General features: G+C 45.2%; 2 protein-coding genes and 1 long non-coding RNA gene across 3 annotated transcripts in view; 1 reads left to right on the forward strand and 2 right to left on the reverse strand.

Annotated features, from left to right (window-relative positions):
* Positions 1 to 25,447, reverse strand: part of RBAK (RB associated KRAB zinc finger) — an 813,856-nt gene that overhangs the window by 218,824 nt on the left and 569,585 nt on the right. The gene's annotated exons all lie outside the window — the stretch shown is intronic.
* Positions 7,131 to 15,754, forward strand: LOC309854202 (speedy protein E4-like; the record flags this gene model as incomplete). Its single annotated transcript, XM_082713029.1, has 6 exons — positions 7,131 to 7,245; positions 7,741 to 7,938; positions 8,801 to 8,859; positions 9,343 to 9,428; positions 15,339 to 15,507; positions 15,692 to 15,754. 6 exons carry the CDS (start codon positions 7,131 to 7,133, stop codon positions 15,752 to 15,754), a joined length of 690 nt encoding a protein of 229 aa, XP_082569155.1.
* LOC309854760 lies at positions 19,737 to 21,118 on the reverse strand. The gene is made up of 2 exons (XR_014306412.1): positions 20,946 to 21,118; positions 19,737 to 20,362 (listed from the first exon to the last, which is right to left on the reverse strand). It is a non-coding gene; the product is annotated as an uncharacterized lncRNA (long non-coding RNA).

A 25,447-nucleotide genomic window follows, 5' to 3' on the forward strand; every position in this document is an offset into this window, starting at 1 on the left:
TTGCTCCTTTTAGGGATCAAGGAAAGGGGTCACCTCGAGTATTGGGCTGTGTTTACGTCCTGGATCTCTGGTCCTTTCCTTGCCCTGAGATCTATTGGGTTGGCACTGAGATTCCCCACGAGCAGGAGAGGACAAGGAAAGGGTGTATAGTATGCACATCACTGAAATATTACAAGTTTCACTAAAACACTGGTCTACAATTAATATCCAGTCATGACATTAGATATTATCATCCATGGGCACATGGTTTCTCCAAGAAAGGGGAAGAAAATAGAAAACTTAGCTTGTCCAGATTATACAACGAATGCATGAAAACTGTAGAACAATCAGAAATCACGCACAAACCAACCAAACAAACCCAGGTACCTGAGATCTTGTGCATCAAAGAGAATTATGTGTATGTTAGCTGAAAATGTCATTTTTCAAAAATGGGACCATAAGGACGATGCTTTATCAGTATTTTTTGGTGAGATGATGTAATCCTTTTCTTAGCCAATTGCTTCTTAACCAGTAGCGGGTGGTGAGGATTAAAAGTAAAATCTCCTGCCATCCAAGAAATCCTCTCTGCAACTATAGAAATAAGGACAACCACGCTATTGTTTTTTTTTTTTTTTTTTAAGATTTATTTTAGAGAGAAAGAGACAGAGCAGGAGGAGGGGCAGAGGGAGAGCTAGAAACTGAATCCTCAGCCAACTCTGTGCAGAGTGTGGAGCCCCATGCAGGACTCGATCCCACAACCCTGAGATCTGGTCCTGAGCTGAAAACAAGAGTCCCCCCGATGACTGAGCCACCCAGACTACCCTGTTCTATTGTTAAATAACCATTAAACCAGACTGTGTTGCATGTCACAGGCGAACTACTAACAAGACAGCAAGGAGAAAAATGAACCTCGCCTTTTCAATCAGCTCGGCAGATACAATCCATTACATAGAAGTTCTCCAGCAAAACAATACACCTGCTTCAGGGTCACAGGACTTGCCAGCGGCATTTGCTATAAGTTTTTCATTGTTCATCCTAAATGTACCTTGTCATCTTGGTGCCCATCCGTGCCAGTTGTCTCTGTCCAAAGGAAAAAGAAAACTACTTACCCATTTCTGACAAACAGGTCCTTAAAGCTCAGAGCTAGGTGTCTCGGGCCCACCCTTAACTGTCCTGGTGACAGAGAGACACTACCTTCCTTGAGGTTTACATTTCAAAGAGATGGCTCCCAGGCCCTTAAGAACAACCATCCCCTGTTACCATGCTAGCAAGAAAATGGTTTAGCTTCTAGGAGATTTAGATACATACAAAATCCACAGAGGAAGTTTTCTCCAGGTAACACTCGTTCCAAAGGTAATAGTACTGATTTATGCTAATGATGGGCACATAACCCATTCCTGATTTCTCTCACTGAGGAGTTGCATCAAACAAATCCTGCACAAAAGGCGTGCTTCTCCGGAAGCTGCTCTGTCCACCCTGGCTGTGGCTGTGTAGCCCGGAAGTCCTGCCCAGCTCTTGCTGCTAGCAAGTGTGGTCTGTGCCCGAATTCCCACCAACAGACTTCTCACCAACAGAAGGCTGGAATTCATGAGAGGTGACCACACTTCCCCTAGGCCCGAGACTGGAAAACCTCCAGGCACATTTCTTCTGTGTTCTTTTCCATTTTCGGCAGGTAAAGGAAGGAAGCTATGCTGAGCACCTTGGGGAAGACAGGCAGAGCCCCCGCCTGCCCCGTCTATTGGGTCCTGGCCTCCAGCCCTTGTCTCCCCCATAGGCACTGACCTGCTCACCTGAATCCTGGGACACCCTCCTGCCTCTCTGTCCACTCTGGTTCTCTGCCTGTGAACTCTGGCTGTCATGCCGCCCTCCCCCTCATCACACAACTCTGTCCCTGCAACTCAGAGACATCCTGGGCACCCCCAGGATACCTGCCACATACCTCAGCCTAGATAACTCTCTGGGCAGTGAACTGGAAGCTCTTGGGGGCTCCCTCCTCTCTCCAAATGACTAAAACCTGTCATTTCATATATTCATATATTTCCCCCTCCTAGAAACTTCTTTAAGCAGGGAAAGCAAACCTGAACCCTGTGATTCTGTCTGGGCCAGAAGTACCAGATCTGCACCATTTTTTTATTTTTTGAGATTTTATTTGTTTATTTGACAGACAGAGATCACAAATAGGCAGAGAGGCAGGTAGAGAGAGGGGGGGCGGGGGAGCAGCCTCCCTGCTGAGCAGAGAACCTGACATGGGGCTCAATCCCAGGACCCTGGGATCATGACCTGAGCCAAAGACAGGGGCTTAAACCCACTGGGCCACCCATGCGCCCGTGGACCTGTACCTTTAAAAAATATATACATATTATTTATTTATTTGACAGAGAAAGGGCACAAGCGGGGGGCAGCAGAGGGAGAGGGAGAAGCAGACTACCCGCTAAGCAGGGAGCCTAATGCTGGTCTCTATCCTAGAACCCCAGGGTCAAAACCTGAGCCAAAGGCAGACACTTAACCGACTGAGCTACCCAGGTGCCCCAGATCTGTAACTTTTAATGTGGCTTCATTAAGATCTCTTCATTTATTAGTATTTAAAATATAAAGCTTTCTCTTTTTGTATTTGTATTAAGTACAAATATTTCCCCCAATTTGTCATTGACCTTTGGAACTTAGTTTTACTTTTATTTTCTGCCATAGGGACATAATGTTTTTAAAGATTTTTATTTATTTATTCATGAGAGATAGAGCGAGAGAGAGAGGCAGAGGCAAAAGTAGAAGCAGGCTCCCTGCAGGGAGCCCTGATGTGGAACTCAATCCCCGGACTCTGGGTCTATGATCTGAGCCAAAGGCAGACGCTTAACCATGCAAGCCCCCCAGATGACCCTCACTTTCTCTTCCTACTTTTCTTCTGTTTTGACACCATACTTGAAGAAGCCTTTCTAGCCCTTAATTTTCTAAGTAATTGCCTGTGTTGGCTCCTGTTTCTCTTTAACACATCAATTTTATGAAGATAACTGGCAGCCATCCTCAAGATTTGTGAATCATTTTTCTCTTAAAGTCTTTCATCCATTTTTTGCCCCCAAACTAGCACATTCACGGTGACCAGGAAATGTCAGAGGCTATGAACGCTCAAGTTTCTAATCTGTATGAAAGAATTAGTTCTTCTTTGAAGCCTTGGGACATGGCTTGCTTTAATGGAAGGGGCCACAGAAGTGTGAGGGAAGTGACTGAATCTGCATCCCCTCTTATGCAAAATACTGGTTGGATGGGTTTACAGGGAAGCTGCAACAAAGTAAGACAACCCAGGGGCCTTAACAACAGAGATGAATTGTCTCCAAGTTCTGGAGGCTGGGAGACTGAGATCCAGGTGTGGGCAGGCCTAGTTCCTTGGCAGGGTTGGGGGGGCTGCGGGGGCTCGGTCCCATCCTCTCTCCTTGGCTTGTAGCCAACTGTCCCCTCTCTATGTATCATCACACTCTCTTCTCTCTACCTGGGAGTCTCTGTACCAAATTTTACTTTTTTTTTTTTTTAAGAGTTATATATTTATTTTAGAGAGGGAGTGCATGACCAAGGGGCGGGCAGAGGGGGAGACACAAAGAGAGAGAGAGAGAGAGAGAGAGAAAGAAGCAGACTACCTGCTGAGTGCCCTGCCTAGCTTGGGGCTCATGACCTTGAGATCACGATGTCCTCCCTAAGGCTTCATTTTCCCTTCATTTTCCTCCGTAGAAACCCACCACCAAAAAAGAAAGAAAAGAAAAAGAAGAAGAAAACATCACGTTCTGAGGTACCAGGGGTTATGACTTCAACACACGAAGAGGGGGAGGGGGCTTGGACGGAAGCACACAATTTTACCCTAGCCTTGGCGTCCCTGGTCTTGTCCAGTTTGCTTCCTCACTGCCTTGGTTATGTTAACATGGGCAGAACGCTTACAGGTCATCTTATCTACATATTTTATTTTATAGGTTGAAGAGATGGGACCCTGAAGGCAGGAGGATTTGCACAAGGGCATGTGCTGCTTTGTAACAAAACCATTACCTTCCCATTCTCACCGCCCCCATCTTATTTTATTTTATTTTATTTTATTTTATTTTATTTTATTTTATTTTATTTATTTATTTGACAGAGAGAGATCACAAGTAGACAGAGAGGCAGACAGAGAGAGAGAGAGAGGGAAGCATGCTCCCTGCAGAGCAGAGAGCCTGACGCGGGCCTCGATCCCAGGACGCTGAGATCATGACCTGAGCCGAAGGCAGCGGCATAACCCACTGAGCCACCCAGGCACCCTCACCGCCCCCATCTTTTAACAAGCGTATTCTAACTTCTGGCTTATGTTCTCCAGATTGTCTACCAACAGGAGTCTGAGCAGATGGAGAAGGGACATCGTGAAGAGGACAGAGGACTTGAATCAGAGCAGCCGAGGTGAATCCTGGGGTTTTGCCTCAGTCTTTAGCGCATCACATCCCTTGTTCTAAAAAACAATCCCAGAGGTGCCTAGGTGGCAGTGGGTTAAAGCCTCTGCCTTCAGCTCTGGTCATGGTCTCAGTATCCTGGGATCGAGCCCCGCATCAGGCTCTCTGCTCGGTGGGGAGCCTGCTATGTTGTGTGCAGTTACTGTGTCTGATATGAGATCTGTAGACTTCATCTTCTCACTGAAAAGTTTTCTTCTTTTTACCAGCCTCTCCCTAGTTCCTCCACCTTCCCCACCCCTGGCAACCTCCTTTTTTTTTTTTTTTAACCTTCGGTTTCTCTGAGTTTGACTTTTTGTTGTTTTTTAAGATTTCCCATATAAATGTTACCACGCAGTATTTGTCTTTCTCTGTCAGTCTTATTTCATTCCACATAATGCCCTCAAGGTCCATCCATGTTGTCACGAATGGCAGGATTTCCTACTTTCTCACCTCTATACAAATACCAATCTACAGCTCCCTGTGTATGGACCTCACATCCTCTTTATGCACGCCTCTGTTGACGGACACGAGGGTAGTTTTCCTATCTTGGCTATTGTGAGTAATGGTGCAATGAACACAGGAGGGCAGATAGTTCTTTAATATCCTGTTTTCATTTCCTTTGGATGTATACCCGGCCATAAGAGTGCCAGATTATATGGTACTTCTGGTTTTTTGGGGTTTGTTCGTTTGGTTTTTTAAAATCTTTGGAGAAACCTCCATATGGTTTTCTGGGTGAACTGGTTTGACTTTATTTATGCTTGGACTGGGCTCCTTAGCTATCCGTAAGTTTGATCGAAGTGCAAAATAAAACTTGAGGCACATCCTGAATTAAAGATGTGTTTTTCATCCAAGGTCATACAATGGATCGAAAGCAAGGCTTACCCAAAATGGGGACTCAATACTGGCGTCCATCAACAGATGGATGGATAAACTGAAAATGGTATGTATGTATCACTGTTCTTATATGATTGTGAAAGGAACATGTAAAATGCAAACATACACACACACAGAATGGATATTATTCATCTTTAAAAAGGAAGGAATTCTGTCACACACTATAACACAAAGGAGCTTGGAAGACATTTTGTTGAATGAAATAAATCAGAAACATACGCATAAAATACTGCATGATTCTACTGATAGGAGCTATCTGAAATAGCCCAATCTCTAGAGACAGAAAGTGGAATGGTGCTTGCCAGGGGCTGGGGGAGGGGAGAACGGGGAGTTCTCCTTCAGTGGGTGCAGAGTTTCAGTTTCAGGGAAGACGAAAAAGTTCTGGAGAAGGATGATGCAGAGACCCGAAGGTGCATACTGCTACCAAACCATACCCTCAAAAGTGGTTAAAATGGTAAATTTTCAGTCCTGTTATTTTAACACAGAAGGAGAGAGTGAGCAAGATTCAGATGCACAGGTGAGAAGCAGAGGTAGGAGGGAGGAGGTTGGGAAGAGGCTTCCTCTGATGTTAATGGACAGCTGGCCAAGACCTCCGTAACGGCGTCTGTGCTACCGCATGCTTCCCACCTTCTTGGTTAAACAGATTCTGCCTTAAACGGGAGATTTTTCCATCTAGCCTTTTTGTGCATGTGGCATTTTGTTCAAAAGATACACAAGTGGTCATGAAGTTTCTGGGTCGAGAGTGATACACGGGCTTACAAATTTCAGATGCAGACTAGAGCTGATTAATTGCGATCAAGGGGCAGGTTTTGGGTGGTCCAGGGACTTCTTAAGTTGTAGACACCGTCTGATTGTGTGAGAACACAGGTACAGTTATCTACCGGTTCAGGTTCCCAAAATGTCTCTTGGGCTCAGAGATGCCTCAGAGGAGAGCATGAGTGCTCCCCCACCACTGAACACCCACCCCCAACACAATGTCAGTAAAACATGGAGCGGAAGAAGTCTACCAAATTAAGCGATTTAAACTAACGTTTTTTAAAAAAAAATATTTATTTATTTGTCAGAGAGAGAGAGGGAGAGGGAGCGAGTGAGCACAGGCAGAGAGGCAGGCAGAGGCAGAGGGAGAAGCAGGTTCCCCGACGAGCCAGGAGCCTGATGTGGGACTCAATTCCAGAATGATGGATCGTGACCTGAGCCGAAGGCAGCTGCTTAACCAACTGAGTCACCCAGGTGTCCCTTAAACTAACTTTTAAATCCAACAAGTCCATGTACCTGGAACCTTCTTGACATACTTATGTCTGTCTTGTAAGTTCTTACGTTTCGGCCCATCCCAAATTCCCTTGTCTCTTTCCTCCTTCTCCCACCAGATTGTGCCCTGAATTAGGAATAGGAAGAATGGAGAGAGCCCAACATGTGCCAAGAGGGGAGAGAGCCGGGCATCTGCTGGAGAGGAGTAGAGTGATCCAGACCCCTCGAGGACAGTTTTGGAGGATGGTCCAAGGCTGGGTCGGTGGCTGGAAACAGCCCTTACCTCGAGATCCCAAACTGGACACCAGTGTGGCAGTTACGTGTTTCCCTTCAAACTGGTTGCCAGGCTGGAATGACCTGTGACATCAGAGGCTTCCGACCTTCCTGATTGGAAGGACCAGATTCCATGGTGCTTGGCAGCAGAGGTGGACAACTGTATCTTCACAGACCTTTTCGCCACTCCTGGCTTTGCCCCAGCTTGGAGAAGGGATCAAGGGCTTGTGTTCGGTCGGAATTTGCCCAGAAAGGGTCTCAGGTTTCTGGGAGGCCAGAAAGAGCTAGGGAGAAATCATGGCTGATGATCAACCTAATCAACCGCATTCCCAGTCTGAGGACCAGAGTCCCCAGCCTAGCACCTCAGGGTACCCATTCAATGTGGTGGATGATGAAATCCCAGGACCATCAGGTGAGAAAGGAGGAAGAGGAAGGGACTTGAGAGGCTTGGCTAGTAAAGAGGAATGGGTACAAAAGTCAGGAAGGAGTGTCTGAGTAGGGTGTGTGTGACAGAAGAGATCCAGAAAGCCGGGGATTGGAGGAGGAAAGTATAGGAGTTGGGGACAAAACTGTAACCATGGAAGGAATACCCAAGAAGCAGGGAAAGAGGGTTAGGAGATGAGGTCCAAAGAGGAGGTAAAGGAAGAGAGGAAATGATGTCATTATTCCCAGGGGAGAAGTTATCTACAATGAAATTTTGAGGATTGGGCTGGTGAAACAGTGCCAAAGATGAATGGGGACAGATGTGTATCAACAAAGGAGAAAGATGGAAACATGGTTGGGGAGATGTCAATTGTCAGGAAGGCTGGAGAGAATGAAGGGGAAGTTGGGGTTTTTGGAGGGGGAGAAGGGGTGGCTGAATTCCAAAGACAAAAGCCTTATACTGTAGCCTGGTTTCTTCACTCAGCCCCCTGGGTAGACCCCCGCCCCATGCCTGAGTCCCCCACAAGGAAGAGAGGAAGGGATGAGTCAGATGAGGAGACGGGTTTTGGCGCTGAGGACATGTGGGTCGTGGAGTCACTGTGTGGCCTCAAGATGAAGTTGAAGAGACAACGGGTGTCTTCAGTGCTCCCTGAACACCACGAGGTCTTCAAAAAGTTGCTTGGTAAGAAGATCTCCTCCAACCCTCTTCCATTTTCTCTTTAAATTCAAGAAGCTTCCAATGGAAAAGAATTTTCCAGTGGAAAAGAATTCTCTGAAGGTTGGTGAGCTCTCCATCCTTGGAGGACTCTATAATGATCCCTCACTGGGACACTTAAAAATGACAGAGGATTAGGTGAGACTTGGAGAAAGGTCTGTACTTGGGATGAGAAAGGTTGGTCTCAGTTACACTCCTGAGATGTCTTAGTTCTTATTGGTCTTTAGCTTTTTTTTTTTTATATTTTATTTATTTATTTGACAGAGAGAGAGAGAGAGATCACAATCAGGCAGAGGCAGACAGAAAAAGGGGGAAAGCAGGCTCCCCGTTGAGGAGAGAGCCTGATGTGGGGCTCGATCCCAGAACCCTGGGATCATGATGTGCGCCGAAGGCAGAGGCTTTAACCCATGGAGCCACCCAGGTTCCCCTTATTGGCCTTTTAACTCTAAATGTCTTTGGCTGTGTGTGTGGAGTTGGGCAGGGGGTGTGGAAATGACATGCCATCTTTAGACCCTTATGTCACTGTGGGATGAGAAAATGACAGGGAATGACTGTGGTCTCCGCAGTGGCATGTCCATGCATGATGAGACAGCGTCCCTGTTGACCTCCCATCCAATCTTACAGGTGGGCTCCCTCAGCCTCCCCACGCCAGAAGCCACCAAATTTCCCTGGGAGGTGACTGTTCTTTGCTCCTTTTTGCCCATCAGCCTCACCGCTGGCCACATCCTGGAAGTTCCCCAGGAGAGGCATCATTCTCCTCTTTGCCCTGGAACGCTCCCACAGTAACCCCATTCTGCTTGTCAACCTGACCTATGCCCTCTTTTCACAGAGGATCCTGTCATTCAAAAATTTCTGGCCTGGGACAAAAATCTGAGCGTATCCGACAAGGTATCATTGTTCTCCACTCAGATGTGTTCTTGCTCCAACATCTGTCCTGGGGCAGGGCGATGCCTCCAAAACCCTGTCTCCAACCTCATCCTGCCAACACTTCCCGCTGGGGACCTCGTGGTTTCCTGCAGGTCCTCTGGGACCTGAGTCCCAGGCGTGCCCCTCAGGCTGTTGCCACCTTAAGTCCCTTCTCTCTTAGCTCTTGGGTGGGGCTCCCTTGGCTCCAGCTTCTCAGAGACCCTCCAGAGGCCGGCTGTCCTGAAGACAAGCCCTCAGACCAGCACAGCTTGCTATCCTGGGAGCACCATCAACCCTTCCCTTGACTTCTTTGGTTTGCAACCAACCTGTTGACACCAAATAAGCAAATTCACCCAGTCCGTCAAAGCGGGAGCACCTGCTCCAGCCTCCTGTCCCCATCCCCCACTGGTTTTCCTCGCCCAGGATGTGACCTCTCTCTGACACTGTCTCTCCTCTTGCCGCCAGTATCTCCTGTCTATGGTCATAGCTTACTTCAGCCGTGCTGGCCTCTTCTCCTGGCAGTACCAGCGAATCCATTTCTTCATAGCCCTGTGAGTATTTTTGTCTCATCCCTCAGTAGAATTCGCTACCTGGGTGGATGGAGGGGGAAAGTGGGACCCTAACCTTTCATCTACTTTTTTTTTTAAACCATTTGTAACCGTTTATTAAACTACTTTTTTAGAAAAACTGTTGACCCCGTGTATAAAAACGATGGGATTATAGTATAGTGTTTTTTAGACTGTTCCTTGTAAACACAAACATCCCTGACGTCAGCCAGGAGAAGCAAACAGAAGACCCTTCTAAGAGGACAGAAGGAAGGAACGGACACGGCCCTGCCCTGAGCAAACAGACTAGCGAAGCAGCCGGTCCTGATCCTCCGTCTGTCCCCTTCCCACCGCGATACCAAGAGTAATTGTTTTCCTCTACGAATTCCCAGCACAAATGCCTCGATTCACGCCCCCAAGACATAGCACAGATCTGTTGTGAGTGTTCCCGCGGGTGTGTCTTACAACACTGTCCCCAAGCCTGCGGGCGCTATGTGCATGAAGTCCTTCAAAGCTCTGGTCTCCTCCTCCACTCTCCAGGGCCAGTGGTGTTCTGGGTCAAGGCAAGGCTTCTGAGATTGGATCCAACCCTTTCGTCTTCGACCGATTTGCTCATCCCCTTGGTGTTTCAACCTTCTAAGGACACTTCCCTCTGTTCCTATATTGCGTTTTCTGTCTAGGTAATTTTGCACCTATACCTGAGGAAAAGAACTTGTCCTCAAGGTCAACTTCAACTCCCAAATCTTCAGATGCTCCCCCCTTCCCCGCCCCGCCAACCTCCCTGACTTCTGCACCGCAGCAGCACTTCTGTTAAAATCCGAGTGTCATGGATATTCTGGACTATGGTTATTGCCTATCCACTCACCGCTCCACCCCCCTGTCCCCTTCCCCAATCCCATTAGACTCGATGCCTGCAGGACTTGTCAACATATTACCACACTCTCAAAGCACTGCAGAATTCCTTCTGTTTTGCATAGGTTTAAGTTATGTTGGGACTAGGAGGTGATCAGTATTGCACTTGAACATGAGAAAAAGCATCATTTATTCATTCAACAAATACATATAGAGTACACCTTATGGACCAAGGACATGAGGCAATGGGAAGAGAGGTTCAAGAAGTGCGTGTTGAATTAATGCACCCAATGAACCCAGTCCTGTATTACTCATTTGGTATGAAAGTCATGGTTACAGAATAGAACAGGGTCAGCTCCTGCCCATGAGAGATGTATATGGCCTTGCTCTATGGGAAGACAGGTTTGTGCACAAACTAGCTAAAGGGAAGGGGTGGGTGTGGGTGTTCCCCCACAGGACATGCCCTCAGGCTTCCCATTGAGTTCCCTCTCCATCCTCAAGCTAGGAGAAGTCTCTGCCGAGCCATGCCTTCCTTTTTTAAAATTTTTTTATTTTTAATTTTTTATAAACATATATTTTTATCCCCAGGGGTACAGGTCTGTGAATCACCAGGTTTACACACTTCACAGCTCTCACCAAAGCACATACCCTCCCCAATATCCATAATCCCACCTCCTTCTCCCAACCCCCTCCCCCCAGCAACCCTCTGTTTGTTTTGTGAGATTAACAGTCACTTATGATTTGTCTCCCTCCCAATTCCATCTTGTTTCATTGATTCTTCTTCTACCCACTTAAGCCCCCATGTTGCATCACCACTTCCTCATATCAGGGAGATCATATGATAGTTGTCTTTCTCTGCTTGACTTATTTCGCTAAGCATGATACGCTCTAGTTCCATCCATGTTGTCGCAAATGGCAAGATTTCATTTCTTTTGATGGCTGCATAGTATTCCATTGTGTATATATACCACATCCTCTTGATCCATTCATCTGTTGATGGACATTTAGGTTCTTTCCATAGTTTGACTATTGTGGACATTGCTGCTATAAACATTCGGGTGCACGTGCCCCTTTGGATCACTACATTTGTATCTTTAGGGTAAATACCCAGTAGTGCAATTGCTGGGTCATAGGGCAGTTCTATTTTCAACATTTTGAGGAACCTCCATGCTGTTTTCCAGAGTGGCTGCACCAGCTTGCATTCCCACCAACAGTGTAGGAGGGTTCCCCTTTCTCCGCATCCTCGCCAGCATCTGTCATTTCCTGACTTATTGATTTTAGCTATTCTGACTGGCGTGAGGTGGTATCTCATTGTGGTTTTGATTTGTATTTCCCTGATGCCGAGTGATATGGAGCACTTTTTCATGTGTCTGTTGGCCCTCTGGATGTCTTCTTTGCAGAAATGTCTGTTCATATCCTCTGCCCATTTCTTGATTGGATTATTTGTTCTTTGGGTGTTGAGTTTGCTAAGTTCTTTATAGATTCTGGATACTAGTCCTTTATCTGATATGTCGTTTGCAAATATCTTCTCCCATTCTGTCAGTTGTCTTTTGATTTTGTTAACTGTTTCCTTTGCTGTGCAAAAGCTTTTGATCCTGATGAAATCCCAGTAGTTCATTTTTGCCCTTGCTTCCCTTGCCTTTGGCATTGTTCCTAGGAAGATGTTGCTGCGGCTGAGGTCGAAGAGGTTGCTGCCTGTGTTCTCCTCAAGGATTTTGATGGATTCCTTTCGCACATTGAGGTCCTTCATCCATTTCGAGTCTATTTTCGTGTGTGGTATAAGGAAATGGTCCAATTTCATTTTTCTGCATGTGGCTGTCCAATTTTCCCAGCACCATTTATTGAAGAGGCTGTCTTTTTTCCATTGGACAGTCTTTCCTGCTTTGTCGAAGATTAGTTGACTGTAGAGTTGAAGGTCTATTTCTGGGCGCTCTATTCTGTTCCATTGATCTATGTGTCTGTTTTTGTGCCAGTACCATGCTGTCTTGATGACAGCTTTGTAATAGAGCTTGAAATCCGGAATTGTGATGCCACCAACTTTGGCTTTCTTTTTCAATATCCCTTTGGCTATTCGAGGTCTTTTCTCGTTCCATATAAATTTTAGAATTATTTGTTCCATTTCTTTGAAAAAGATGGATGGTACTCTGATAGGAATTGCATTAAATGTGTAGATTGCTTTAGGTAGCATGGACATTTTCACAATATTTATTCTTCCTATCTAGGAGCATGGAACATTTTTCCATTTCTCTCTGTCTTCCTCAATTTCTTTCATGAGTACTTTATAGTTTTTTGAGTATAGATTCTGTGCCTCTTTGGTTAGGTTTATTCCTAGGTATCTTATGGTTTTGGGTGCAATTGTAATTGGGATTGACTCCTTAATTTCTCTTTCTTCTGTCTTGCTGTTGGTGTAGAGAAATGCAACTGATTTCTGTGCATTGATTTTATATCCTGACACTTTACTGAATTCCTGTATAAGTTCTAGCAGTTTTGGAGTGGAGTCTTTTGGGTTTTCCACATATAGTATCATATCATCTGCGAAGAGTGATATTTTGACTTCTTTTTTGCCGATTTGGATGCCTTTAATTTCCTTTTGTTGTCTGATTGCTGAGGCTAGGACCTCTAGTACTATGTTGAATAGCAGTGGTGATAATGGACATCCCTGCCGTGTTCCGGACCTTAGCGAAAAAGCTTTCAGTTTTTCTCCATTGAGAATGATATTTGCAGTGGGTTTTTCATAGATGGCTTTGATGATATTGAGGTATGTGCCCTCTATCCCTACACTTTGAAGAGTTTTGATCAGGAAGGGATGCTGTACTTTGTCAAATGCTTTTTCAGCATCTATTGAGAGTATCATATGGTTCTTGTTCTTTCCTTTATTGATGTGTTGTATCACATTGACTGATTTGCGGATGTTGAACCAACCTTGCAGCCCTGGAGTAAATCCCACTTGGTCGTGATGAATAATCCTTTTAATGTACTGTTGAATCCTATTGGCTAGTATTTTGTTGAGTATTTTTGCATCTGTGTTCATCAAGGATATTGGTCTATAGCTCTCTTTTTTGATGGGATCCTTGTCTGGTTTTGGGATCAAGGTGATGCTGGCCTCATAAAATGAGTTTGGAAGTTTTCCTTCCATTTCTATTTTTTGGAACAGTTTCAGGAGAATAGGAATTCGTTCTTCTTTAAATGTTTGGTAGAATTTGCCCGGGAAGCCGTCTGGCCCTGGGCTTTTGTTTGTTTGGAGATTTTTAATGACTGTTTCAATCTCCTTACTGGTTATGGGTCTGTTCAGGCTTTCTATTTCTTCCTGGTTCAGTTGTGGTAGTTTATATGTTTCTAGGAATGCATCCATTTCTTCCAGATTGTCAAATTTGTTGGCGTAGAGTTGCTCATAGTATGTTCTTATAATAGTTTGTATTTCTTTGGTGTTAGTTGTGATCTCTCCTCTTTCATTCATGATTTTATTTATTTCGGTCCTTTCTCTTTTCTTTTTGATAAGTCGGGCCAGGGGTTTATCAATTTTATTAATTCTTTCAAAGAACCAGCTCCTAGTTTCGTTGATTTGTTCTATTGTTTTTTGGTTTCTATTTCATTGATTTCTGCTCTGATCTTTATGATTTCTCTTCTCCTGCTGGGCGTAGGGTTTCTTTCTTGTTCTCTCTCCAGCTCCTTTAGGTGTAGCGTTAGGTTGTGTACCTGAGACCTTTCTTGTTTCTTGAGAAAGGCTTGTACAGCTATATATTTTCCTCTCAGGACTGCCTTTGTTGTGTCCCACAGATTGGAACCATTGTATTTTCATTATCATTTGTTTCCATGATTTTTCTCAATTCTTCTTTAATTTAGAAGAAGGATGCTGTTTAGTCTCCATGTATTTGGGTTCTTTCCAAACTTCCTTTTGTGGTTGAGTTCTAGCTTCAGAGCATTGTGGTCTGAAAATATGCAGGGAATGATCCCAATATTTTGATACCGGTTGAGTCCTGATTTAGGACCGAGGATGTGATCTATTCTGGAGAATGTTCCATGTGCACTGGAGAAGAATGTGTATTCTGTTGCTTTGGGATGAAAAGTTCTGAATATATCTGTGATGTCCATCTGGTCCAGGGTGTCGTTTAAGTCCTTTATTTCCTTGCTGATCTTTTGCTTGAATGATCTGTCCATTTCAGTGAGGGGAGTGTTAAAGTCCCCTACTATTATTGTATTATTGTTTATGTATTTCTTTGATTTGGTTATTAATTGGTTTATATAGTTGGCTGCTCCCACGTTGGGGGCATAGATATTTAAAATTGTTAGATCTTCTTGTTGGGCATACCATTTGAGTTGATATAGTGTCCTACCTCATCTCTTATTATAGTCTTTGTCTTAAAATCTAGTTGATCTGATATAAGGATTGCCACTCCTGCTTTCTTCTGATGTCCATTAGCATGATAAATTCTATTCCACCCTCTCACTTTAAATCTGGAGGTGTCTTCAGGCTAAAAATGAGTTTTTTGGAGGTAACATATAGATGGGTTTTGTTTTTTATCGTTTCTGATACCCTGTGTCTTTTGACAGGGGCATTTAGCCCATTAACATTCAGGGTAACTATTGTGAGATATGAATTTAGTGCCATTGTATTGCCTGTAAGGTGACTGTTACTGTATATGGTCTCTGTTCCTTTCTGATCTACCACTTGTAGGGTCTCTCTTTGCTTAGAGGACCCCTTTTGATATTTCCTGTAGAGGTGGTTTGGTGTTTGCAAATTCTTTCAGTTTTTGTTTGTCCTGGAAGCTTTTAATCTCTCCTTCTATTTTCAATGATAGCCTAGATGGATATAGTATTCTTGGCTGCATGTTTTTCTCATTTAGAACTCTGAAAATATCATGCCAGCTCTTTCTGGCCTGCCAGGTCTCTGTGGATAAGTCAGCTGCCAATCTAATATTCCAGACATGCCCTATTGATGACTGAGTGGCACTCTGTGACACTGGGTAATAAGCAACCTGTGTGTTGCTGTGAAGCTGAGCTCAGATGGGGGAGGGGCATCTTTCCCGTCCTGCTCCTGACCAGCCACCTGATGTCTCTCTCCAGCTACCTGGCCAGTGATATGGAAGAGGATAACCAGGCCCCCAAACAGGCCATCTTTTCATTCCTCTATGGGAAGAACCGGTCCGAGCGACCCTTGTTCCACAAACTGAGATTCCAATTTATACGATCCATGAACTGGAGGACCAGGGTGTCCCGAGAAGAGTGTGAAGAGGTAGGTTGGCTGGAGGGATTTGGGGTGTGGGGCCCAATGGGAGAGAGAGGAGGTACAGCAAGGGTCATGGGGATTTGGGACCAGAAAGAATTAAGGGTCTGGACGACAGGAGGGAGCAGGTCGGGGGTCGCGGGGGCAGGGCCCATCTGGAAGTTGTGTTCTCATGGGACCGCTTGTCTTCTAGATCCAGGCTTTTGATCCAGACCTGTGGGTGTGGGGGCGAGACCGCCTCACTCTGATGCCCTAGGTCTCCTAGGGCCATGGAGGCCTGAGGTCATCGGCCTAAGGGAAGGTAGGTTACTGTCCTCATGGGTCCAGGCACAATGATTTCTTGTGTAATGAGGAGATCTGAGGAATCCAGTAGCTGAGCCCACGCTCCTCTCCCTAGCCCCACACGTCAGCCTTCCATGAGTTATGAGGTGGAAGCCGTACACGCACTCAGGTCCCAGCCACGAGCTGACAACCCCACAGAGCCATGACTCAGGCAGACGTGCGGGAGGCCAGACCTCAGGAAAACCAGTTTGTCACAGAAGCATGGACTTGGCTGAAATAATTCCATTGAAACCAATTTGGCCCAGATGATAGCTCTGAGGAAATGTTGACTTTCTGTGAAAAGGGAGCAAGTTTCCAATTTTTCCCCTACATTGTGTTTTTACTTTCTCTTTCATGCCTCAGAGATATGAATTCTGGGGTCTTATTTACAACAAAGTAAATGTCTAACAATAGGACATTGGATGGAACAGTCTATCTATCCAATAATAAAAGATAAATTAGGACTAGCTGTGCGTTCATCCAGATTTGCTTGCTACACATTTTTGATGCCAGATGACATCTGTCAGTCCTATGTGACCCCTGCCCACTTTTGGACGAGTCTCTCATCTCGTTCCATTACATCTTTCCCCTCAGGTTCACAGTCAAGGAGTTTGTCAGAATGAGTGAACCTTCAGAAATACTAGTTTCAGGGTGCCTGGGTGGCTCAGTGGGTTAAGCCTCTGTCTTTGGCTCAGGTCATGATCCTAGGGTCCTGGGATTGAGCACCACATCGGGCTCTCTGCTCAGCTGGGAGCCTCCTTCCCCCTCTCTCTCTGCCTGCCTCTCTGCCTACTTGTGATCTCTGTCAAATAAATAAATAAAATCTTAAAAATAAAGAAATACTAGTTTTTAGCATAGCTTATTGTGATCAGCATGTATAGTTATAGATTTGGGCAGAGGATTAAGTAAAGGTTTGGTTTAAATAATGTGAACTAGTTCTCAGTCCATTCGGGCTCCCACAACGAAGTACTACATGGCGTTGAGCAACAGACATTTATTTCTCATGGTTTGGAGGCTGGAAGTCTGAGAGCAGGGTGCCGGACCCTTTTCTGGGTTGCAGACCAAGTGGGTTCTGAGTTATGTCACTGGGGTCTCTTTTATCAGAGCACTACTGCCATTGTTGAGGGCCCCCCCATGACCCAATCATCCCAAAGACCTCATCTTATAGCACCATCACCTTGTGGGTTAGGATCTCAATGTACAAATTTGATGGAGGTGAAGAGACAAACATTCAGACCATGTAGCACTGACCAAATTTAGGACTAGGTGTTATGATTAAACATTAGGATCTAGGGTTAGAATGGAGGATTAGGTGGTCTCATGGTTCATGATGTTGATGTTTGCAGTATGGTTCTTTGTTCAGACTTTATGTAGCACAAAAGGACCAAGGTGAGTTTCAGGTCTAAAGCAACATTCTCTCAAGTTTGTTTGTTTGTTTTGTTGTTGTTGTGGTTTTGTTTTTGTTTTATTTTTAAAGATTTTATTTTTCAGAGACAGAGAGAGAACACAGGCAGGGAAGTAGCAGGCAGAGGGAGAAGCAGGCTTCTCATTTGAGCAAGGATCCTGATGTGGAACTCATTCCCGGGTACCTGAGCCAAAGGCAGACGCTCAACCGCCTGAGCCACCCAGGCGACCCTCAAGTTTGCTTTACTCCCTGAGCAGAATCACCTAGAGTCCTGGCTATCAAGCAGATAACCGCATGTGACATTAGGCTCATGAAAAAATTGGGGCGGGGTCAGGATCACCAAAGTCCAAGAGTCATAACTGAAAATGAATTGGGGTTTAGAATGAAGGATTAGAGATAAAGTTGGATTTATGAATTAGTCTAAATTCTGGTTAGAACTGACCAAGATGTCTGGAGCGTTGACTCCTTGTGATCTGACTTCCTCTCTTTCTCTCAATTTCAGATCCTTGAGCCCTGGGAGACGCAGATTTACAGCAGGAAATCAATCTAGACACTAACAACAGGCATGAGGAAGGAAGAGAGGAATCTCTTGTGCAGATAATCTAGAAGAATCCAAAACCTTATAAAATTACCTTAAGGGAATTTTCATATTGTACTCCGAGGAGCTGGGAGTACTTCTAGGAGTCCAGAGAAGGACAATAAGAAACCAGGCTTTTTTTCAAGATCCACCCTCTCTTGGGGTGCTACCAAATATTTCAGATTATTTAATTCAAATCTCCCTTGAGGTAGGAGTTGGAGATCCTCTTTTTTATGCATTGGGACACAAACAAGGAGGAGATTACTTCAAAAATATTAAAGGGGAGACAAAGTATTATAATCGCCTAATATTATGCCATGAAGTTCTTTGGTATATTTTGAAAATGTTGTCCTTAGACCTACTTTATTTATTTTTATATTTTATATGTATGTATTTATTTTTAAAAGTTCTGAAATAGTCATAGTTTTCAAAACATGTTCCTACAAAGTTTTGTGATGAGATTACACCTGTAGATAAAATATTGTTGACATATTTGGGATAGGTTTTTGTGTTTTTACTATAGCTATATATCAATTACACTCATAGCTAGGTAGGTGATTCCCTCAAGTTGTTATTACTGTAAATGTTTATTTGACATGTAGTCTTCATTATTAAATTGTGGGAATCAGTTGTAATTCTTTTACTTGCCTGGATGACACGTTTGTAAGTTGTTTTATGTTATTTTAGGTTACTAAGACACTGCAATGTGTCTCTTGAGGAAACATAATAAAGATAAAAGTCTTCATCTTCGTGGTGTTTGTGGTCATCTCAATTGGTCTTACTGTTCACTGTCCAATGATACTCTTTCTTAATGGGGTTGTGATTATTCAGCCACACTTCTTACCTTTGAAAAAGAAGTATAAGCTTTTTTTTAGTGAGGATGTGGGTGGTTTTTTTTTAAAGAGGAGCTAAAGCTGTCAAATAAGAGAGGCATGGAGAAGAAAGAGTTAATGGCAGGAATCCTGAATATTGGAGGAAACCATCTTGGGAGATGGTAGCACCAGAGAATACTGGGGCTGTCTCAAATACCAAGCTTCAGTGTCCGCGGGAAGCATCCCATGGATGTCTTGGCACATAGATGCATATCACCCGTCATGAAGCTCACCTGAGCTTGGTGACCAGAGTTTTTATTGGGGTTTCATTATGCAAGTGTGATTAACTCCATCATTGGCCATACCTCGAACACAGTCTCCAACTCTCTTCCTTCCCGTAGAGATTGGGCTGATATCAAGTGGTTCAAAGCCCCACCCCTGTTGGGGTTCCTGGTATGGCTGGCCCTATCCTGACTCATCTCACCAGCACAAACTAAAGTTTGGTCCACGGGGCCCAGTGTGAGTAACAAACACTCCTATCACTCAGGATTCCAAAGATGTAGAGGTTCTCTCCCAGGGAGCATGGAGGTAGAGGTATCTGAAAAATTATTTATACAACACACTGGCTACGGTAGGAGATTGGCAAAACTCAGGTAGTCAGGGAAGGTAACAGTTTGGGGACAGATCTATCACAGGAGATCTGGAGAAGTTGAACAAATAAGGATTGAAATAATGGGGCCTCATGGGGATTTGGAATAGCTTGGGAGATGTGAGATATGTAGGAGATGAACACAGCACTCTAGAGGAACAACAAGCAATGGAGTAAAGAGAAACCAAAGGGAAAATTGTGTGTGTGTGTGTGTTGGGGTTGGGGTTGGGGTGCAGTTCTGATAAATGAGATGAACTCCTCAGCCTGGAGCAATTTCAGAAAGTGAAACCACCAAGGTCCGAAGAGCCACACGGACATCAGCATCTGATTACAGCAGCTCAAGGAGAGGGATGGCATTCAGAATTGGGACACAGTTGATGGACTGGGAACAGCAGAGGCTAGATTCTGCAGACACGGAAACAAAGAGGAGAAACAGTATGGCACCTTGGAAACAGATATAACATATGAGACATCTAGGACTTAAAATGTATATTTAAGAAGCTTTAGGTCTCTGCAAGGTGGCAGGTAAAGGCAGATTAGGAAACAACTCAAATGAGGAAAGACCTGAATGAAAAGGCAGAAGAAACAGGACGGTGGATGCACATAATAAAGCAGTAACAAACAGGCGAGAAAGCAAACAGTCCGGTGACTGATGCCAGGTGAGAACTGGGAGTGCTTGGGAACACTGGAGCAGAACATGGTGGTTTCAGCCTGAACACCTAGAGAAACTGAGATCAGGACGAATCCAGTTGAAGAGAAGGGGGAGCCGAGGCTGCTGAGAAGGGGGTGAAGCTTAAGAGACTTGGAGGATAAAGAGAGGGACCAGCTGAGAAAGTGGGAGAGGCTAGAGGCCACCGAAGGCTGAGAAGGAATACGGATCCAGGGAGGTGGTTCGGAAGTGTGAGCTGATGGCAGAAGCACGTGTGGCTCCCAGAGCACAGAAGAGTCAGAGCAGCCAAGCTTCTGGAACCGGAAAGCATCCAGGGCTATAGGTGGCCGCTGAGGGGAGGTCAGGAGGCAGCAACAGCAAAGTTCAGCCACACAGCAGAGGAGCAGCGGGCTTGTCCTGAGAAGCAGGAGTGATGGAAGAAGTCCAGTGCCTGGAGATGGAAAAGTAGGAGAGTGGTGGGGATCAGGGGTGTGATGTGGCTCAGTCAGTGAAGCAGCTGCCTCGGCTCAGGTCATGATCTCAGGGTCCTGGGATCCAGCCCCGCATGGGGCTCTCTGCTCAGCAGGGAGCCTGCTTACCCCCACCCTCCACCTGCCTCTCTGCCTACTTGGGATCTCTCTCTGTCTGTGTCAAATAAATAAGACTGAGTGACAGACAAGGAGGAGGTGCTTTGTGAAGGGGAAACACGGAGAAAACTAGAAAGAAATAGGAGCAGGGACTCAGGAAGAGTCCCGCGGGCAACTCCGGGGCGCCTGTCTCAGTAGCTACTCCCATTCTCTCAGCTTCTCCCTCAGCAGGCAGCCACGTTCCCTCTACCGCTACTCTCATCCTAGATAAGGCGGGATTGTCTTTTTTTCAGTTTTTCCCTTTATTTCTCCTTTCCTTCCTTTCCCTTTTGTTTCCCTCTCCCTTCCTTTTCCTTTCCCTACCTTTCTCTCCCCTCCCCTTGCCTTTTTACTTTTTAAGTGTGGCTTCTTCGAGACGTCCCCGAACTTGTGGGCGCGTGAACTCACGGGAAACAGAGGTTGGGTATTTGACGGGCTCCCGAGTGGGCTCCAACAGGTGCACCGCCGCTGCCGTCCTGCGCATGTGCAGCTCGGCCTGTGTGCGTGTTCGCGCACGCGTATTGCTGCCGCGCAGCTCTCCCTTCCTGTCCGAGTTCAGGTCACCGCTCGCTGTGGTTCCCAGGCTTTGGCCTCACGCGGGCGAGCAAACTACTAACAAGACAGCAAGGAGAAAAATGACCCTCGCCTTTTCAATCAGCTCGGCAGATACAATCCATTACCTAGAAGTTCTCCAGCAAAACAATACACCTGTTTCAGGGTCACAGGACTTGCCAGCGGCATTTGGTATAAGTTTTTCATTGTTCATCCTAAATGTACCTTGTCATCTTGGTGCCCATCCGTGCCAGTTGTCTCTGTCCAAAGGAAAAAGAAAACTACTTACCCATTTCTGACAAACAGGTCCTTAAAGCTCAGAGCTAGGTGTCTAGGGCCCACCCTTAACTGTCCTGGTGACACAGAGACACTACCTTCCTTGAGGTTTACATTTCAAAGAGATGGCTCCCAGGCCCTTAAGAACAACCATCCCCTGTTACCATGCTAGCAAGAAAATGGTTTAGCTTCTAGGAGATTTAGATACATACAAAATCCACAGAGGAAGTTTTCTCCAGGTAACACTCTTTCCAAAGGTAATAGTACTGATTTATGCTAATGATGGGCACATAACCCATTCCTGATTTCTCCCACTGAGCTGTTGCATCAAACTAATCCTGCACAAAAGGCGTGCTTCTCCGCAAGCTGCTCTGTCCGCCCTGGCTGTGGCTGTGTAGCCCGGAAGTCCTGACCAGCTCTTGCTGCTAGCAAGTGTGGTCTGTGCCACCCAGGCGCCCCTGGACCTGTACCTTTTAAAAATATATACATATTATTTATTTATTTGACAGAGAAAGGGCACAAGCAGGGGGAGCAGCAGAGGGAGAGGGAGAAGCATACTCCCCGCTAAGCAGGGAGCCTAATGCTGGTCTCTATCCTAAAACCCCAGGGTCAAAACCTGAGCCAAGGGACGCCTGGGTGGCTCAGTTGGTTAAGCAGCTGCCTTCGGCTCAGGTCATGATCCCAGCGTCCTGGGATCGAGTCCCGCATCGGGCTCCTTGCTCCGCAGGGAGCCTGCTTCTCCCTCTGACTCTTCCTTCCACTCTGTCTGCCTGTGCTCGCTCTCACTCACTCTCTCTCTGACAAATAAATAAAAATTAAAAAAAAAAAAACAAAAAAAAAACCTGAGCCAAAGGCAGACACTTAACCGACTGAGCTACCCAGGTGCCCCAGATCTATACCTTTTAATGTGGCTTCATTAAGATCTCTTCATTTATTAGTATTTAAAATATAAAGCTTTCTCTTTTTGTATTTGTATTAAGTACTAATATTTACCCCATTTTGTCAGACCTTTTGAACTTAATGTTTTACTTTTATTTTCTGCCATATGGACATAATGTTTTTAAAGATTTTTATTTATTTATTCATCAGAGAGAGAGAGAGAGAGGCAGAGGCAAAAGGAGAAGCAGCCTCCTTGCTAAACAGGGAGCCCTGATGTGGAACTCGATCCCAGGACTCTGGGACTATGATGTGAGCCAAAGGCAGACGCTTAACCATCCAAGCCCCCCAGATGACCCTCACTTTCTCTTCCTACTTTTCTTCTGTTTTGACACCATACTTGAAGAAGCCTTTCCAGCCCTTAATTTTCTAAGTATTTGCCTGTGTTGGCTCCTGTTTCTCTTTAACACATCAATTTTATGAAGATCTCTGGCAGCCATCCTCAAGATTTGTGAATCATTCTTCTCTTAAAGTCTTTCATCCATTTTTTTGCCCCCAAACTAGCACATTCACGGTGACCAGGAAATGTCAGAGGCTAAGAAAGCTCAAGTTTCCAATCTGTAAGAAAGAACTAGTTCTTCTTTGAAGCCTCGGGACATGGCTTGCTTTAATGGAAGGGGCCACAGAAGTGTGAGGAAAGTGACTGAATCTGAATTCCCTCTTATGCAAAATACTGGTTGGATGGGTTTACAGGGAAGCTGCAACAAAGTAAGACAACCCAGGGGCCTTAACAACAGAGATGAATTGTCTCCAAGTTCTGGATGCTGGGAGTCTGAGATCCAGGTGTGGGCAGGCCTAGTTCTTTGGCGGGGGGGGGGGGGGGGGTGCGGGGGCTCTGTCCCATCCTCTCTCCTTGGCTTGTAGACGAATGTCCCCTCTCTATGTATCATCACACTCTCTTCTCTCTACCTGGGAGTCTCTGTATCCAAATTTTCCTTTTTTTTTTTTTTTTAAGAGTTATATATTTACTTTAGAGAGAGAGTGCATGAGCAATGGGCGGACAGTGGGGGAGACAGAGAGAGAGAGAGAAAAAGAAGCAGAATCCCTGCTGAGTGCCCTGCCTAGCTTGGGGCTCATGACCTTGAGAACATGATGTCCACCCTAAGGCTTCATTTTACCTTGATTTTCCTCCGTAGAGACCAACCACCAACAAAGAAAGAAAAGAAAAAGAAGAAGAAAACATCACATTCTGAGGTACCAGGGGTTAGGACATCAACACACGAAGAGGGGGAAGGGGGCCTGGACGGGAGCACACAATTTTACCCCTATCCTTTGCGTCCCTGGTCTTGTCCAGTTTGCTTCCTCACTGCCTTGGTTATGTTAACATGGGCAGAACGCTTACAGGTCATCTTATCTATATATTTTATTTTATAGGTTGAAGAGATGGGACCCTGAAGGCAGGAGGATTTGCACAAGGGCATGTGCTGCTTTGTAACAAAACCATTACTTTCCCATTCTCACCGCCCCCATTTTATTTTATTTTATTTTATTTCATTTATTTATTTGACAGAGAGAGATCACAAGTAGACAGAGAGGCAGACAGAGAGAGAGAGAGAGAGGGAAGCATGCTCCCTGCTGAGCAGAGAGCCTGACACGGGCCTTCATCCCAGGACCCTGAGATCATGACCTGAGCCGAAGGCAGTGGCTTAACCCACTGAGCCACCCAGGCGCCCTCACCGCCCCCATCTTTTCGACAAGCATATTCTAACTACTGGCTTATGTTCTCCAGATTGTCTACCAACAGGAGTCTGAGCAGATGGAGAAGGGACATCGTGAACAGGACAGAGGACTTGAATCAGTGCAGCCGAGGTGAATCCTGGGGTCTTGCTTCAGTCTTTAGCGCATCACATCCCTTGTTCTAAAAAACAAATCCCAGAGGTGCCTAGGTGGCAGTGGGTTAAAGCCTCTGCCTTCAGCTTGGGTCATGGTCTCAGTATCCTGGGATGGAGCCCCGCATCGCATCGGGCTCTCTGCTCGGTGGGGAGCCTGCCTCCCCACCCCTCTCTCTCTGCCTGCGTCTCTGCCTACTGGTGATGTCTGTCAAATAAAGAAATAAAACCTTTAAGAATAAATAACTAAATAACAAATCCCAGACTTCTGTTTTGTTATGGCGGGGGTAGACTCAGGTCTGATGGCTGCAAACATCAGGAATGGAAATCTGAATGCAAATAGGCTTCCTAGAGATTGAACTTCTGCAGCCACCTATCACGTGTCCTTCCTGGGGCAGTGTGGGACCCGCAAGAGGTCCAGGACCCAGGGACTCTGTGCGGGAACCCCAAGGCCACCTGCAGGCTCTCTGAGACCTCATCCAAATGTGAAGGTTAACAATTGCAAACAAAGGTAATCGTCGGGCCCTGCACCTTGGATCAACTACTTTTTAAAAATTTCAGTTTTATTGAGGTGTAACTGACATATAAAACCATACGATTTAAAGTGTACATCATTGCGAGTGATGTACACACTGAAGGGATTCTAACCACCTAGTTAATTAAGACATCCATGACCTCACCTACTGACCTTTTTGAGTGTTGAGAACATGTCAGTTCTACTCTCCTGGTAAATTTCATTTATGTGCTGTGTTGTGTGCGGTTACTGTGTCTAATATGAGATCTGTAGACTTCATCTTCTCACTGAAATGTTTTCTTCTTTTTACCAGCCTCTCCCTAGTTTATCCACCTTCCCCACCCCTGGCAACCTCCTTTTTTTTTTTTAACCTTCTGTTTCTCTGAGTTTGACTTTTTGTTGTTTTTTAAGATTTCCCATATAAATGTTACCAACAGTATTTGTCTTTCTACGTCAGTCTTATTTCATTCCACATAATGCCCTCAAGGTCCATCCATGTTGTCACTTTTTTTTTTAACCTTCTGTTTCTCTGAGTTTGACTTTTTGTTGTTTTTTAAGATTTCCCATATAAATGTTACCAACAGTATTTGTCTTTCTACGTCAGTCTTATTTCATTCCACATAATGCCCTCAAGGTCCATCCATGTTGTCACTTTTTTTTTTAACCTTCTGTTTCTCTGAGTTTGACTTTTTGTTGTTTTTTAAGATTTCCCATATAAATGTTACCAACAGTATTTGTCTTTCTACGTCAGTCTTATTTCATTCCACATAATGCCCTCAAGGTCCATCCATGTTGTCACTTTT

This window comes from Mustela nivalis (assembly GCF_964662115.1).
Source record: "Mustela nivalis genome assembly, chromosome: 19".
NCBI lineage: Eukaryota > Metazoa > Chordata > Mammalia > Carnivora > Mustelidae > Mustela > Mustela nivalis.